Source organism: Solea senegalensis, unplaced genomic scaffold, assembly GCF_019176455.1.
Source record: "Solea senegalensis isolate Sse05_10M unplaced genomic scaffold, IFAPA_SoseM_1 scf7180000015071, whole genome shotgun sequence".
NCBI lineage: Eukaryota > Metazoa > Chordata > Actinopteri > Pleuronectiformes > Soleidae > Solea > Solea senegalensis.
The window spans coordinates 105,818-120,000 of record NW_025321214.1 but is presented as its reverse complement, the minus strand read 5'-3'; the positions used below and the strand labels follow the sequence as shown (position 1 = coordinate 120,000).

Sequence of the window (14,183 nt, the reverse complement as noted above, 5' to 3'; positions counted from 1 at the left end):
CCGCCCCGTGGTGCCGACTTCCAGCGCCGCTCAAGTTCACAGAGCGAGCTCCAGTCTAGAATGTTCAGGTGATCACCTGAACATTCATCTACAACCTCTGTCGTGAAGCAGCACGACAGTAGAGTATAGAGTGTAGTACAGATAGTAGCATAGCACAGTAGCATTGGAAAACAAGCTGGTTAGATGGGTTAGTAGGACTACATCAATTCATTTATACTTAATCAACTACTAAATGTGTTTTGTTTCATCTGCCTCTGCTCACTCTGTGTTCTGATTGTTTCAGGTGTGCTGGAGACAGAGCAGCAAAACACCTGCCTGCCACACACTGTTAGACCTGCTCTGTCTCTCTGGATTGAGCTCCGGCATCTGTTTGGATCTCCGGTCTTACCCTGATCTCCTCTGTCCCCTTTAGTCTCAAATAAACCTGTTTCTGTGTGTCTCTAATGCCACATAACAACATTATATACAAGTTCAGTATTGTTGACTAACGCACGATATTTTATTAAAGCACTCAAATACGTTTTGATTGCGATGAAAGTGAATTAAAAATGCCGCCTAGTTCACCAACACACAGTCTTAGTGATTTATAAGAGGCCTGCATCTCCCATGACAGATGCTGTGTATTTATTTAGTCTTGATGCAGAGAATCTATGTCTGTTTATCACACACACACACACACACACACACACACACACACACACAGCTGGAACAGCCGTCAGGAGCAATGTGGTGTTTAAGTGTCACACCGGCACGTAGACCAGTGGAGCCGGGAATCAAACTCACAACCATCCATCTGAAAGACGACTCGCTCTGACACTCATTTTATTTTTCACCTGAAAATGGCATAAAGAAAAAGAAGAGAACGTTCTGTGTGTTTCAGAGAGCAGAGCTGGGTGTTAACTAACTGACTTAACTAATTATAGTCAGTCAGTCATCATCTAACCGCTTTATCCTCCACCAGAGGGTCGCGGGGGGTGCTGTGCCAATCTCAGCTACATCGGGCGATAGGCGGGTACACCCTGGACAGTTCGCCAGTCCATCGCAGGGCCACACACACAGATAGAGACAAACAACCATTCACTCTCACACTCACTCCTACGGTCAATCCAGAGTGTCCAATTCACCTAATCCCCACATTGCATGTTTTTGGACTGTGGGAGGAAGCCGGAGAACCCGGAGAGAACCCACGCACACACGGGGAGAACATGCAAACTCCATGCAGAAAGGCCCTTGTTCCAACCGGGGCTCGAACCCAGGTCTTCTCGCTGCAAGGTGAGAGTGCTAACCACTACACCACCGTGTGGCCCACTAATTATAATAATAATTATTATTTATTTATAGCAATTACAGCAAATATATTGCTACAAGGACTAAAAACAGCCAAACACTTTAATGTGGACAGAGTTGGACATTCAAGACGTCACTGGACTGTGGAAACCTGGACGCTATCAGCACGGACGTACATTTGACAGGTCAGTGAACGCATCACAGCCGAGCAGAACTACAGAGCAGACAGATAGATAGACATAGAGACAGACAGATAGACAGATAGACATAGAGACAGGCAGAGACAGACAGACAGACAGACAGAGAATGACAGACAGACAGACAGACAGAGAGAGAGACAGACATAGAAATAGACAGAGAGAGAGACAGACAGAGACAGACAGAGAGAGCCGACAGACAGATAGACATAGAGACAGACAGACAGAGAGGGCCAGAGACAGACAGACAGAGAGAGACAGAGACAGACAGACATAGAGAGAGACAGAGCAGCAGGTGATGTGCAGTCGTGACACAGAACGACAGTTTGCGTCTACAGAGCCGCAGACGATGACGTTTAAACACAAATCAGCGTTTTTAGTCCAAGTTTATTCCACTCAATCACCAACGACTTGAAGTTTTGAAGTGAACAGTCAAACACTACGTTATGCTTCACTACTTTCTTTATATTTGAACAGGTTTATTTCACTCAAACACTCATAAATAAGGAGGAGTTGAATGTGTATGTTGATTTGTGGACTAAGTATAATTATTAAGTCAAAATCCTAACATTACATTACACAACTAGATATTTGTACACTTTTTTATACGCAGCGTCAGTCATTCTGTTTCAGTCACTCCAGCGCCCATGAAGAGCAGCGTGACTGACACCTGCTGCAGCCAATCACGGCGCAGCACCAGCATATTTTCACATTTTGTACAATAACATCCGGATTGACTGTTTTAAAACTGTTTTATGATCGCGTGTCTAATTTCACACTTTCAAATAAAAACAGATAAAACAAAGTAAAAAAAAAGACAATAATTGATATAATGAATGAACTTATTACCGTTTTCAAAAGATTTCAAAGGATTGATCACTTCATTTTATTTGAACTGTGTGATTGACTGATGACTGACTATCTTCAGGTTCTCGTTCACTCTTCATTTTGAGTTCATGCTGCGACTGTGGTGAAGACACAGCTCACGCTCACGCAGCCGCTCACGCAGCCGCTCACGCAGCCGCTCACGCAGCCGCTCACGCTCACATGTAACATAGAGCAGTCATCAGTGTCTGTTATGTTAACCTAATGAATGTATGTCTTCATCTGTGCTAATCCCGGCGGGCAGCTCAGCAGAGGGTCACGCTGTGGTCAGAGGGGCGTGGGGGGGCGGGGGAGGGCGGGCGGCGCTCTGTCACCGCTGCTTGACACGCTCAAAGGAGCAACTTCCCTTTCATCATACCAGGGGTCAGAGTTTTACTACCTCCCAGAGCCGAGCCAGCGCACTGCACTGTGCAAACTCTGAGCTGCAGCAGCATCTGATAATCATCATCTTACAAAACAAAGCATGTGGACACACTCTGACTGTTCACACTGGACCTGCAGCCGTGCAACACCAAGAAACTCTTGTATTAAAATTCATTTGAATGTTTTACATATGTTGTCTTGTTTTTCATTTATTGGACTTTGAGTGGATGTTTTATTTTATAACGTCTTCAGTTTCTCTGGTTTCTGCAGCAGCAGAGTGAAAGAAGGTTATAGAGCAGAGGCTCAAAGTTATTTACAATTCAATCCTGTTACAAATAAAAAAAAACTAATAATGAATCAGTGAGTATTTTTAAACCAGCTCTGTGATTTCAGCCTTTTAAATATAAATGTTTTCTTTATCAATGTAAACTGAAAATATTTGGTTTGAAAAACACTGAATGACGATTCATCAGAACAATTTTACACAAATGAACAGACAATTAAAATGAAACCATCCAATAAGGAACTCAAAGGGATTGAAATGTGACACGCTAGTTATTCATTAAGGGAGATACCAACTGTACCAAAAACACTTAACTCTAAGTTGTTTTAAGTTCAATTATCAAAAGTATTTAGGCTTTACGATCGGGGATCACTGCTGACGTCCTGAATCCATTTCATGTCCCAAAACAATTCAATGCTCGATTATGGAAGAGATTTCAAGTTTTCTTCAGTCGTTAGCTGAGAGCGACTGGACTTGTTGTCCAAGAGGCTTCTTCAGTTCTGACTAACCAGAGGGAAGAAGCAGGTTTTTAACCTCTGAGGCTGATACAGAGTCGACTTGTAGACAACATTTTATAGAATTAATGATTCATGAACAAATGTGAATTAGTGTGACTGTTACTTTGCTGTTGCAGCTCCAAATCTTTGCCCTGACCGGTCTGGAAGTTTTTAAATCCAAACTAAAAACATTTTAGACTGGATTTTAATTCACTTTGCTTCTGCTCTTCCTTTTCTCACTCATTCATTGATTCTTATTTAATTGATTCATAAAATTGTACATTTTATTTCTGCTATTTTATTGTAGGGTATGTTTTATTATTTCATGTAAAGCACGTTGGTCAACACTGGTTGATGAAACAGTGTGTGTGTGTGTGTGTGTGTGTGTGTGTGTGTGTGTTGAGGTAATGAGTACAGCAACAGTTTAGCAGATCCCTCTTACAAAGGTCAATATGCACAGCTCTGTGTATCTTCTCTGTTGACTGTGACGTGAGCACAAACCAATCATCATCATCACCATCACCATCAGTTTGAAGGAAACAAATCAGCTGAGACTCTTCTCTCATTCATCGTCACAGGCCAGTGTCTTACTGTTGAGACTCCCGACAGCAGAGAGCATCCTCTCAGCTCAGCTGCTCATTTTATAACCCACCAACAAGCACATCCTCCTGCCCTGCACTCTGACAGCAACGCCGTCCTGGCTCTACATACCAAGTTCAGTGTTTTACAGCTGCCTGTAAACTCCTCCTCCTCCTCCTCCTCCTCCTCCCAAATTCAAACTCAAATTGAAGACATTTATGGCGTCAGGCCGGGCGACGTGTTGAATATCACAGAGGCCTGACAACAGCAGGGCCTGCAGCAGACTTACAGTAACATACATCTCCCCTAAAACATAGACTTCATGGCAGGAAGCTCCCCCGCTGTTCACCAGCAGCTGTTGGAGCCTCAGGTTGAGCCACGACGGAGGCAGCAAACATCCCAGTGCCACTGCAGCCTGTAGCTCATGGATCAAGTGGAGGCTGTAAATACTTTGCCAGGTTAGATGGAGGTCAGCACAGAGCCGACCATTAATGCTTCTAGAGCAACGTCCCAATGGCCCTGGTCACCGTTCCCATAGTGCTCGCTGCAGTGCGGCGCCACCTCCCCCATGTGTTCACCACCGCTCACACAACAACAACAACAACAACAAACGCAGCCTCAGCAGAGAACTGTGACGATGACCCTGCAACATGTTCACAAACTTCTATGTTTAGTAAATATTCTGTTAAAGATTCATGTGACTGGACAAATACAGAATAATAACAATAACAATAAGAAGAAGAAGAAGAAGAAGAAGAATCAATTGCAACACCTAAATCTCATTATTTTGTATTACACAGAAAACCCGGAAAATGACTTCAGTTGATATGAAGATATGATCTATAAATGATATGAAGCTTACTTTAACTTGAACTTACTCTTTTTAAGTTTATCAACCATTTTATTTGTTCTCTGAATTATGTTTAGTCAGGTCACAGAATCCCAATTCATTTAAAAGTCTCCTTTGTCAAGACTAAAACTCTGTCTATGCATCATTTCAAGAGTCTTTCATGAGTCATTAATGTCATGAGATTCTTCATTTAAATGTGTTTTACACATTTGGATTGAAGTGAAACACGTCAAGGAATATGTTTGTGTGTTAGTAAAAATGCACGGATGTTAAAATGTGCTCAAGAAAAACAGGGTGACCTAATGTGTCGTGCCGTGTTGTGTTGTGTTGTGTTGTGCCGTGTTGTGTTGTGTTGTGTTGTGTGGTACATGGGTTTGCTGTTCTTCTTTTCAATGATGTTGCGTTGCCGCCTGACCATCTTCATTGTGACCACAGAGATGTGTGTTGCCTGGAAACTGCAGCACTGGGATCAAGGACACTCAGCCTTCAGACCTCTGGGACAAATAAATACGGTATTTTTGACCATGTGACTGAAGAATATGATTTTCCTCCATGTTTTAAATTTAAAACTCATCAGTAATCATTAAACTTCCATGCACAGTACAAATATGTAAGTGATCTCCGTCGTCAGTGTCATAATTATGAGCCGGGTATGGCTACGTGCGCCGTGGTCAAACGTGCGCCGTGGTCAAACGTGCGCCGTGGTCAAACGTGCGCCGTGGTCAAACGTGCGCCGTGGTCAAACGTGCGCCGTGGTCAAACGTGCGCCGAGGTCACACGTGCACTGTGGTCACACACACAATGATGATGTTCACAAATGTCTTGTTTTGTCCACAAACCAAAATGATTTCCTTTAAATGATTTCTTTGTTCTCCAGAGAATAAAATATTCACATTAAAGTGGTTTTAATCATGAAAAAAGCTTCAAACCGATTCATTGATTATCAAAATAGTTGCCGATTAATTTAGTCATCCATTAATAATCAATTCATCGATTGATTGCTTCAGCTCTAGTTGCTACAATGTGTCTGCAGCTCACACTGGGGGTGTGGTTAAATGGTTGATTCCACCTTTACTTTGGAAGGTCTGGATCGTGACGTTGTTTTTGGAGATTGTGAGATTGTGTCGCCAGTCAGAACAGATTGAATACTGTCTTTGCTCCAGTAAACAAGCACAGACGAGGATTGTATTTATTGAAACTCTGTGGCAATATGTTCCCTTTCAGTTCCCTTTTATTGGCTGGTGATTTGTGATTTAGCTAAAAAAATTCATTAAATAAATAAATAAATAAAAAGGCGCAAAAAAGAAAGAAATCTCAGCTGTTTTCAAACCAAGGTGACGTGTGGATGTGGAACAAGAACACTAAGACAATAGTACACCATCTGCACTCATCTGTCACTGTCATTAATGCCATTCATTAATATTACACGCTACTTTTATGTAATTATAAATAGTCAATCTTAGATTTTAGAGATTTATAAATATCAATGTTAATGTTTTGTTGCTACATTGTCAAATTTATTCCAACTTGACAAAAGATTCATTATAAATAGAGATTAAATGTAAAAAGACAAAGATTTAAAGTTTAAAGAGAAACTTACATACATAATTAATATCTTTTCTGTCATCATTTGTCTTAAAATAACTAACAGTTTGTCGATTTACAGATAATGTCTAAGGTTTTCAGTCCTGTTTTTTCAAAAAAGAGAAACTACTATAAACAGTTATTTAAAGAGTTATTTACCCTAAATTTAAGGTTCGGCTCACAAAAATCATTATCATTATTATTATTATTATTATTATTATTATTATTATTATTACTGAGCAAGGAATTACTAAGCTTTTGTGAATGATTAGAATCAAGTGTGGATGAACAGGAGCCTGATTTAAGATAAGATTTTGGCCCTTTAATTCATTTCTATTCCACTTTGTACCAGAATCAAATGAAAGGATGAAGCTTCAATCTTTTTGGTTTTCCTTCACGCTCACGTTTAAATCCCTTCATTCGTCAATATCAAGTCTTTAAAATGGAAACAAACACAAACATCTGCTGTGGAGCCGCTGGTGAGATAAATCACTCTGTTTGAAATGCTAATCAGCCGAGGGGAAGAATTTTCCTGCATCTGCTCAAATGATCTGGGAACGTCCCGAGAGGAGCGACGCCGTCGTTTCACAGCGTTGTCATTAAGACAAACAAAATAAAACTTTAACAATAAAAACACCACTGATGTTTGATCGATGGATATCTGACTTATTCTTGAATCCATTTCTTTTTACAATTAAAGACTTTTTTAATGAAGGTCTGTGATATTCAGAAACTTTATAAACATGTATTTATATATATATATATACACACATGTATATATACACATCATGATATCTGTACGACGGTAAACTGAAAAAAACAAACTACTGAGATGATCAAATGTTTACATCATTTTCTGCATTTCATGGATGATCATAAACATAAATAAATTGACTGATTGGGGAAATAGTTTGTTGATTGAAAAAAAAAAGTGATTGATGTGTTTTAACAACTACGTGCAAATGACTTTGGTTTCCTGAGATTTCCTGATAAAAGTTGTAGTGTTTATTTCTTTAGTATTGAAGTAAATGAAGTGAAATGAAAACATTTACATTTATAACAGCTGAGTTTGTATTTAAGCTTTAACACATGAACACCAGCAGAAATACAAACTATTATAAAACTATTATACTTGAATGTAAAAACGAGAGCTTACATTCACTTCTGTTACCTTCATGTATATATTGCCTGTTCTTTGTGTTGTTTTGTAAGAGTTCCTATTATATTTGTTTATTTATGTATGAACTATTGCATATTATTGTATTGTGTCATTATTTATTTACTCATAATTTTGGTTATGAAAAGGAGAACTGGAGGTGTGTCTTTGAAGACTGTGGAGGACAATCAGGCCTTGACGTCCTTCTCGCACAGGTAAGAAGACAACTGCAGAACTGGTCCAGTGAAGATCAGCAGCTTCTTCTGCACATCTCTCAAATGATTGTCTGGAGGTTCTACAACTATGAAGCAGCATCACACCGTCAACACGATCACGTTCTTAACAACCAAGTTCCTCCTCAATGTCTAAGATGAAGTATTTTGACTAAACTTCAGAAAGTTAGATAAACCCTAATAAACCCTGGATCAGCTCATCTAAATGAATATAACATCGCACATAAGCGGTCAGCTGGTCAGCTGAGTCCAACCCCCGCTTCACACAGAACACGAGATGCAGAATTTAACAGCTTCATCCAGGAAACAATCGGGTTTTTATTTTCTAATGTATTCATTTTCTCCCTCTATATCCTCCACGTGAGGTCAGCAGTCACACAACCATTCACTCTATGGTCAATTTAGATTTGTCCATGTTGTTCAATTCCCCTGTGGAAGGAAACCTGGAGAAAACCCACTCACACACGGGTAGAACATGCCAACTCCAATACAACATAATAATATCATCTATAATAATATCATCTATAACAACAGTGACTATCATCGGGGGACGAGAGAGAAGAAAGAGAACTGTGTCAACAGATCTGCTGATAGTGGAGAAGAAGAAAACATGGACCCCCCACTGTACCCCTCCTGGCTTATCATTCAAGTGAAACACTGGGGGTTTTACATCCTATCCCTCTCCACCCAGTGTCCCCTTCACCCTGCCCTGGGGGACAGCACACACACACACACACACACACACACAGAGAGAGAGAGAGGGTGGGTCCAAATTCCTGGTCAATTCAAAGATCAATGAAAATTGAGTTTGTTATATCATTGGAAGCTGAAGGAGCTTTGACTCCTTTGTTTCAGTAACAATGTAAATTGATAAGAGACAAAAAAGCTTCAACACTTTTCACCTATCAGTGACAGGTGAACCAGCTGGACTTTACCATCTGCACATACATCTCATTTGTCTGTGGGTAATTGCCATGAGCCCTGAATCAGCTGTTTTTGTTTTCTCTTTCTTCATCGTCGTGCAGTAAAAAACATGACGACAATGATTATCCCCAACATTAATATAAGATATGATTTAACATGAAGAACATTACAAGACCATGTTTGAACAGCTAATGTGTGTGTATGTGTATATTAAACTAAAATGACTTTACTGTTATTCGTATCGTCGTTATTGTTATAGTAAGATTATTATGATCAAACTAAATAAATAAAAAAGTATGAATAATTAAAAGTTAATTTTATGAATGTTTTCATAATCTGCTGGTGACGATTGAAGCATGAAGGTGATTCACTTCCATGTTTTAATAAATGCATGAGTAACATAACTGCACCATCCTGCATATTCTTGCTCAAAGTCACCTGTTATCCTACAACACACGCACACACACACACACATACATACGTGTGTGTGTGTGTGTGTGTGTGTGTGTGTGTGTATTCCAGATTTGGGGAAGTGAAGAGCTGATCCAGCTCCAGGGTATTCTCCAAGTTCAAAAGTTCACCTTTTACGATCGCCCTGAACAGACTGACTGAGTGACCACCAAATAAAAACATTCCAACCTCTGTTCCCACTGACACACACACACACACACACACACACACACACACACACACACACACACACACACACACACAGAAAAGGTTTTCTATACCCATGTTTAGATAGAACTGCAGCCACTGGCTGATATTTGAATATTTGATGCTGATTTCTTCTTCTCTGTCTCTGCAAAGTGCGTTTTAAATCTTCAGTGCAGGACACTTGTGCATTTTAAGCAAAGAGGAAAATGTGTAAACTCACATAAATATATTGGACTATTAAATAATAATAATAATAATAATCTGCTGCCAATTATTCAAAAAAAAGTCCATCTTATCAATCCAACCAATTAGTGGGTGAATAAATAACCACAGGCCATTCAAGTGCATATCTAGCAGCATGTTTTCTAATATATTAGTCTCATACTGTTTTGTTCACTGTACACTTTTGTGTTGATGCATTCACCACACACACACATAAGCACACAAACCACGCGACAACTATTGTGTTCATGTAAGGAGAAAATACGGCCACATGTTTACAGGGTTCAGGGATTACTTTAATTCTTTGTCCACATTATTATATTTTTAGATTATATCATTATTATTATTATTACAATATTAATTGCTTTTGTTTCTAGTAGGACTGTTTTGAAGTGTGCACAACTTTCTTACATTTTATTTTTCAAACAACAACATTTGAATCAATGTATTCATATTTGGCTTATTCTTATTTCCTCGGCTGTTTTGCACTAACAATCATTTAACTTCAGTGTGACGTGCAGCAGGAACATGACAACATGACAACATGACAACATGACAACATGAGAACATGAGAACATGAATGGTCTAATCACACACGCAACAGCAGTACGTGCAGGTGTGTGTGTGTGTGTGTGTGTTGCCTACCGTTGACGGACTTGCTGTTGTTTCTTTCCGGGTAGTCGAACCCATTCGTCCTCTGCTCTATGTCCATCCTCCCGAGTCCTTCACCGAGGCTGGTGAAGATGAAGATGAAGATGACAGCGGTGCTGGTTGTGATGAAGGTGATGAAGGTGATGAAGGTGCAGTCACAAGTGAACGCCGCTGCTTTGTCCCCGCACTCACTCTCCCGACAGCAGAGCCATGCTTTGAGCTCCTTCCTTCAGTCACTCACAGTAACACAGTCACTGGATCCACACCCCCAGCGCTGGTGCGTTCACGGACCGAGAGCGTGCTGGAAGATAGTGGCATCCAATTCTGAGAGAGTTCAAGTGTTCAAAGAGTTTCTGTCAATGACTTGTAATACAGACAGAGGTTGACTCGCTCTGCAGCTTTGCAGCTCTGCAGCTGTGCAGCTCTGCAGCTGTGCAGCTCTGCAGCTGTGCAGCTGTGCAGCTGCTGTGATGCAAAGACAAAAGAATTAAAGGTGGAGTGTGGAAGCTCAGGTGATTGTTGTTATTGATGATGTCATGTTGCAGTGAACTGGAAATGTTTCACAACACTTTACACAGACACAAGTAGACGCACATTAATGTCAGAGAATAGCACAACATATTTTTGCATTATTCACATTTTTGCATCACTCAACCAACACATTAGCATCGAGATTCAGTCACGTCCATGACAGACGTATGATGACAGGAAGAAACATCTTCAGTCATGTTCTCTCTCTGCAACGCAGCATCTGACCTCTTGTTCGCGATGTTAGCAGCATAATAATAATAATAATAATAATAATGTTAGATTATATTTGTTCACAGAGGCTAAATGCTAGCGCTGCAGTCAAACCACTGTGCCGTGAAATGATTTTTGTCCTGAAGGCAGCATATTTTAGCCAGAAGAGTTTTAAACCACGTTTATAAATGAAGGATTTCTACAAATGAACACGAATGGCTATGCTAATGGCTATGCTCACTGGTGGAACATGAACTCATGGCCCACACTAGAGGATATTTGGCCAGTTTTTGGTCCTGATCTGGTCTTTCCAACAAATCTTTACACGATTTTAACAATAACCACTGAGAGCAAGTTGACCTTTCAGCCATGACTTCATCCACAGTTTGTTTTTTTTCTACCTGAGCACAAAACATCGTGCGCACACGACAGCTGTTCACCGACGGCACGTCTGCTCCCATGTCTGTTTATATTCTGAAGTTTCTGTGAGATCCAGAATCCCTGAAACTGTTTGATTAGACACCAGGTGTGTGGTCCTGACTGATCGTCTCAGGATTAAAACAAAGTTTGAGAAATGAGTGAAAGCTGACTAGTAAAATCAATCAATCAGACTTTCTTTATATTGCATCTTTCTTACAAAGCAATGCAACTCAAAGCATTTGACAGGATCAAAACAAAACAAGGAACAACTAAGTAACTAATAAAAGTATCTTGAACTGATTCTCAAAGAAACCAGGAACCATTGCAATCATTTTAAAATTGTAATAATTGCTGATGAGTAAAACACCTGCAGGAGCTGAGCTGTGTTCTTCTTGGTGAACTTTGTAAAACCAGAAAAAACACATTTAAACCTGGAATTATTATTATTATTTGTTTCCTCCTGGAGCCACATGGGGGACTAGTGGTTAGTGCTATTACCTTGCAGCAAAAACACCTGATAATGACCCAGTTGGAACTGGAAGTGCCGTTCTGCATATTGTCCCTGTGTGTGTGTGTGTGTGTGTGTCCTGGTTTCCTCCCACAGTCCAAACACATGTGCGAGTCAAAGGTTGTTTGAAGGATAAGGTGACAGACAATAATAAGCTCATGATGGGCGTGGCTTCCGTCACCTGTGCTCCTGTTCATCACACCTGCACCTCATCTACTGATCACTGCTGCTGCTGCTGCTGCTGCTGCTGCTGCTGCTGCTGCTGCTGCTGCTGCTGCTGCTGCATGGTCAGTTTGCTGCTGCTGCTGCTGCTGCTGCTGCTGCTGCATGGTCAGTTTGCTGCCCAGGACTCAGACGACAGGACTCCGACCTGCATCAGCGTCTCCTGAAACATGTCGTCATCCTGTGAACAAACCTCCAGCAGATACTTGTAACATTCTCGAGTCTCAGAAACAATTAAACTCAGTTTGAATTCCTTGACTTTTTGCTTAATCGTCATTGTGTGAAAAGTAACTGTTGATTTTAGACAGAAAAAGGAGGATTTGTCCTCGAGGTCACAGGCTGTATATAAAAGTATTAGTATATAAAAACAAACTCTAAATGCTCCAACAAGATCTGACCGGTGCTCACTGACGTCACGACCAGCACGCACAGGATGATCTGAGCTGTCCGTCACACCGGTGTCTTCACATACTGTATCATCTACTTTCTAATAAATGAGAACATCATTTACAATATTGACACCTTGTCCCAAAAGACCTGAAACCAGTGATTTTGACCATGAACTTTATAGATGACAAGTAGAAGCTCTTTCACATTTAAACTGATTTATTTTAATCAGCTGTCGCCCCCTGGTGGTTATCTGCTACTTCCATCCTACGTTGAGGGCTTCACACACATAAGGTCACAGTCTATTTATATACAGTATTTGATTAAAACCTACAGATATTTTGTGTATTTTGGAACAAAAAATGTAATTGAGAAAATAACACTGAAGTACTTCAAAACTTCAAAATGAGTGAGTGAATTTTTCCTTTCTGTGAAAATGAGATGAGAGCAAGAATGTGTTGTAGGCTGACCATAGTTACAAGAGTCAATGGTATAATATGTTTTCATTATATACAAACACTGCATTATAGCAAAACTGAACAAATACACGAATGTAAAAATATAATCAATGATTTTCTTTTTCAGAAAAGTGTGAAACTAAACATTTCCACTGCAGAAATGGAAAACATAAACAAATAATGTAACAGACACATGAATTCAAGTCTTTAAAATAACAGCATTGCAGTTCATCTAAGAATAATGGAAATGATGGGCTTTTGTGATCATTTGGGTTTGAAGACATTTAGAATGTTACATTCACTTTATTATTTATTTATTTATTATAAGACCCAGTCTGAAAGAACGTTTTAAAGGAAGTCTAAAAGAAACTTCTCCCACAAAACGATACAGCTGAATGAATGAATGAATGAATGAATGAATGACTTCCTTGGTAGCGAGTGGTGATGTTGTTGTTGCGTAGTCTTTTACATTACCGCCCCCTGGTGGACTGGAAAACAACAGCTTGTTGTCATCATCATGTAAAGTATGTTTTGTGAATAAGTGAATAAGTGAATGAACTGCAGACCAATAATATCAATATATTCATGTCATTGTTCACAGGGAACTGAAGGATTACAAATAAAAAAGTCCTCACATCACAGAATACCTGTGCATGTAAACCATGTTTCCTTACATAATATACATGACAATACAATCCAAACTTTTCAAACTTCCAGAGCATTTTAAAAGACGGCCAGTAGGTGGCACTATTGCCTGAATAAAAACACACCGCTTAAATGCCACTTCCTGTGATCTGCGGAGGGTTAGAAGATGGTTTGGTCCATATATGGACATGACATTTGAAATCACTTTTTCATGATGAATGCTGCGTTTCATTTGCATCAGTTTCCGGGTGCGCGCGACTCACCGTCACACCGTTACATGTGTGTTTGAAACATGACAACATGCTCTACTGTGTGTGTGGCGTTGTATTATTGTATGCCTCTTTAGGACCTTTGTGGCATCAACACTGACCTTTACTAAATGTAATAAATTAAGACCTACTCCTCAATGAGACCAAAACCTGGTCCTAATGACG

At 40.0% G+C, this 14,183-nt stretch overlaps 1 protein-coding gene across 1 annotated transcript in view; it reads right to left on the bottom strand.

Annotated features, from left to right (window-relative positions):
- The window catches only part of LOC122761912 (nuclear receptor subfamily 6 group A member 1-A-like), a 78,642-nt gene extending 68,060 nt beyond the window's left edge, over nucleotides 1-10,582 (bottom strand). The window contains exon 1 of the mRNA XM_044017095.1: nucleotides 10,363-10,582. Within this exon, the coding sequence (XP_043873030.1) occupies nucleotides 10,363-10,429 (67 nt within the window). The 5' untranslated portion in view covers nucleotides 10,430-10,582. The remainder of the gene's footprint in view (nucleotides 1-10,362) is intronic.
- Between the last annotated feature and the right edge of the window lie 3,601 nt (nucleotides 10,583-14,183).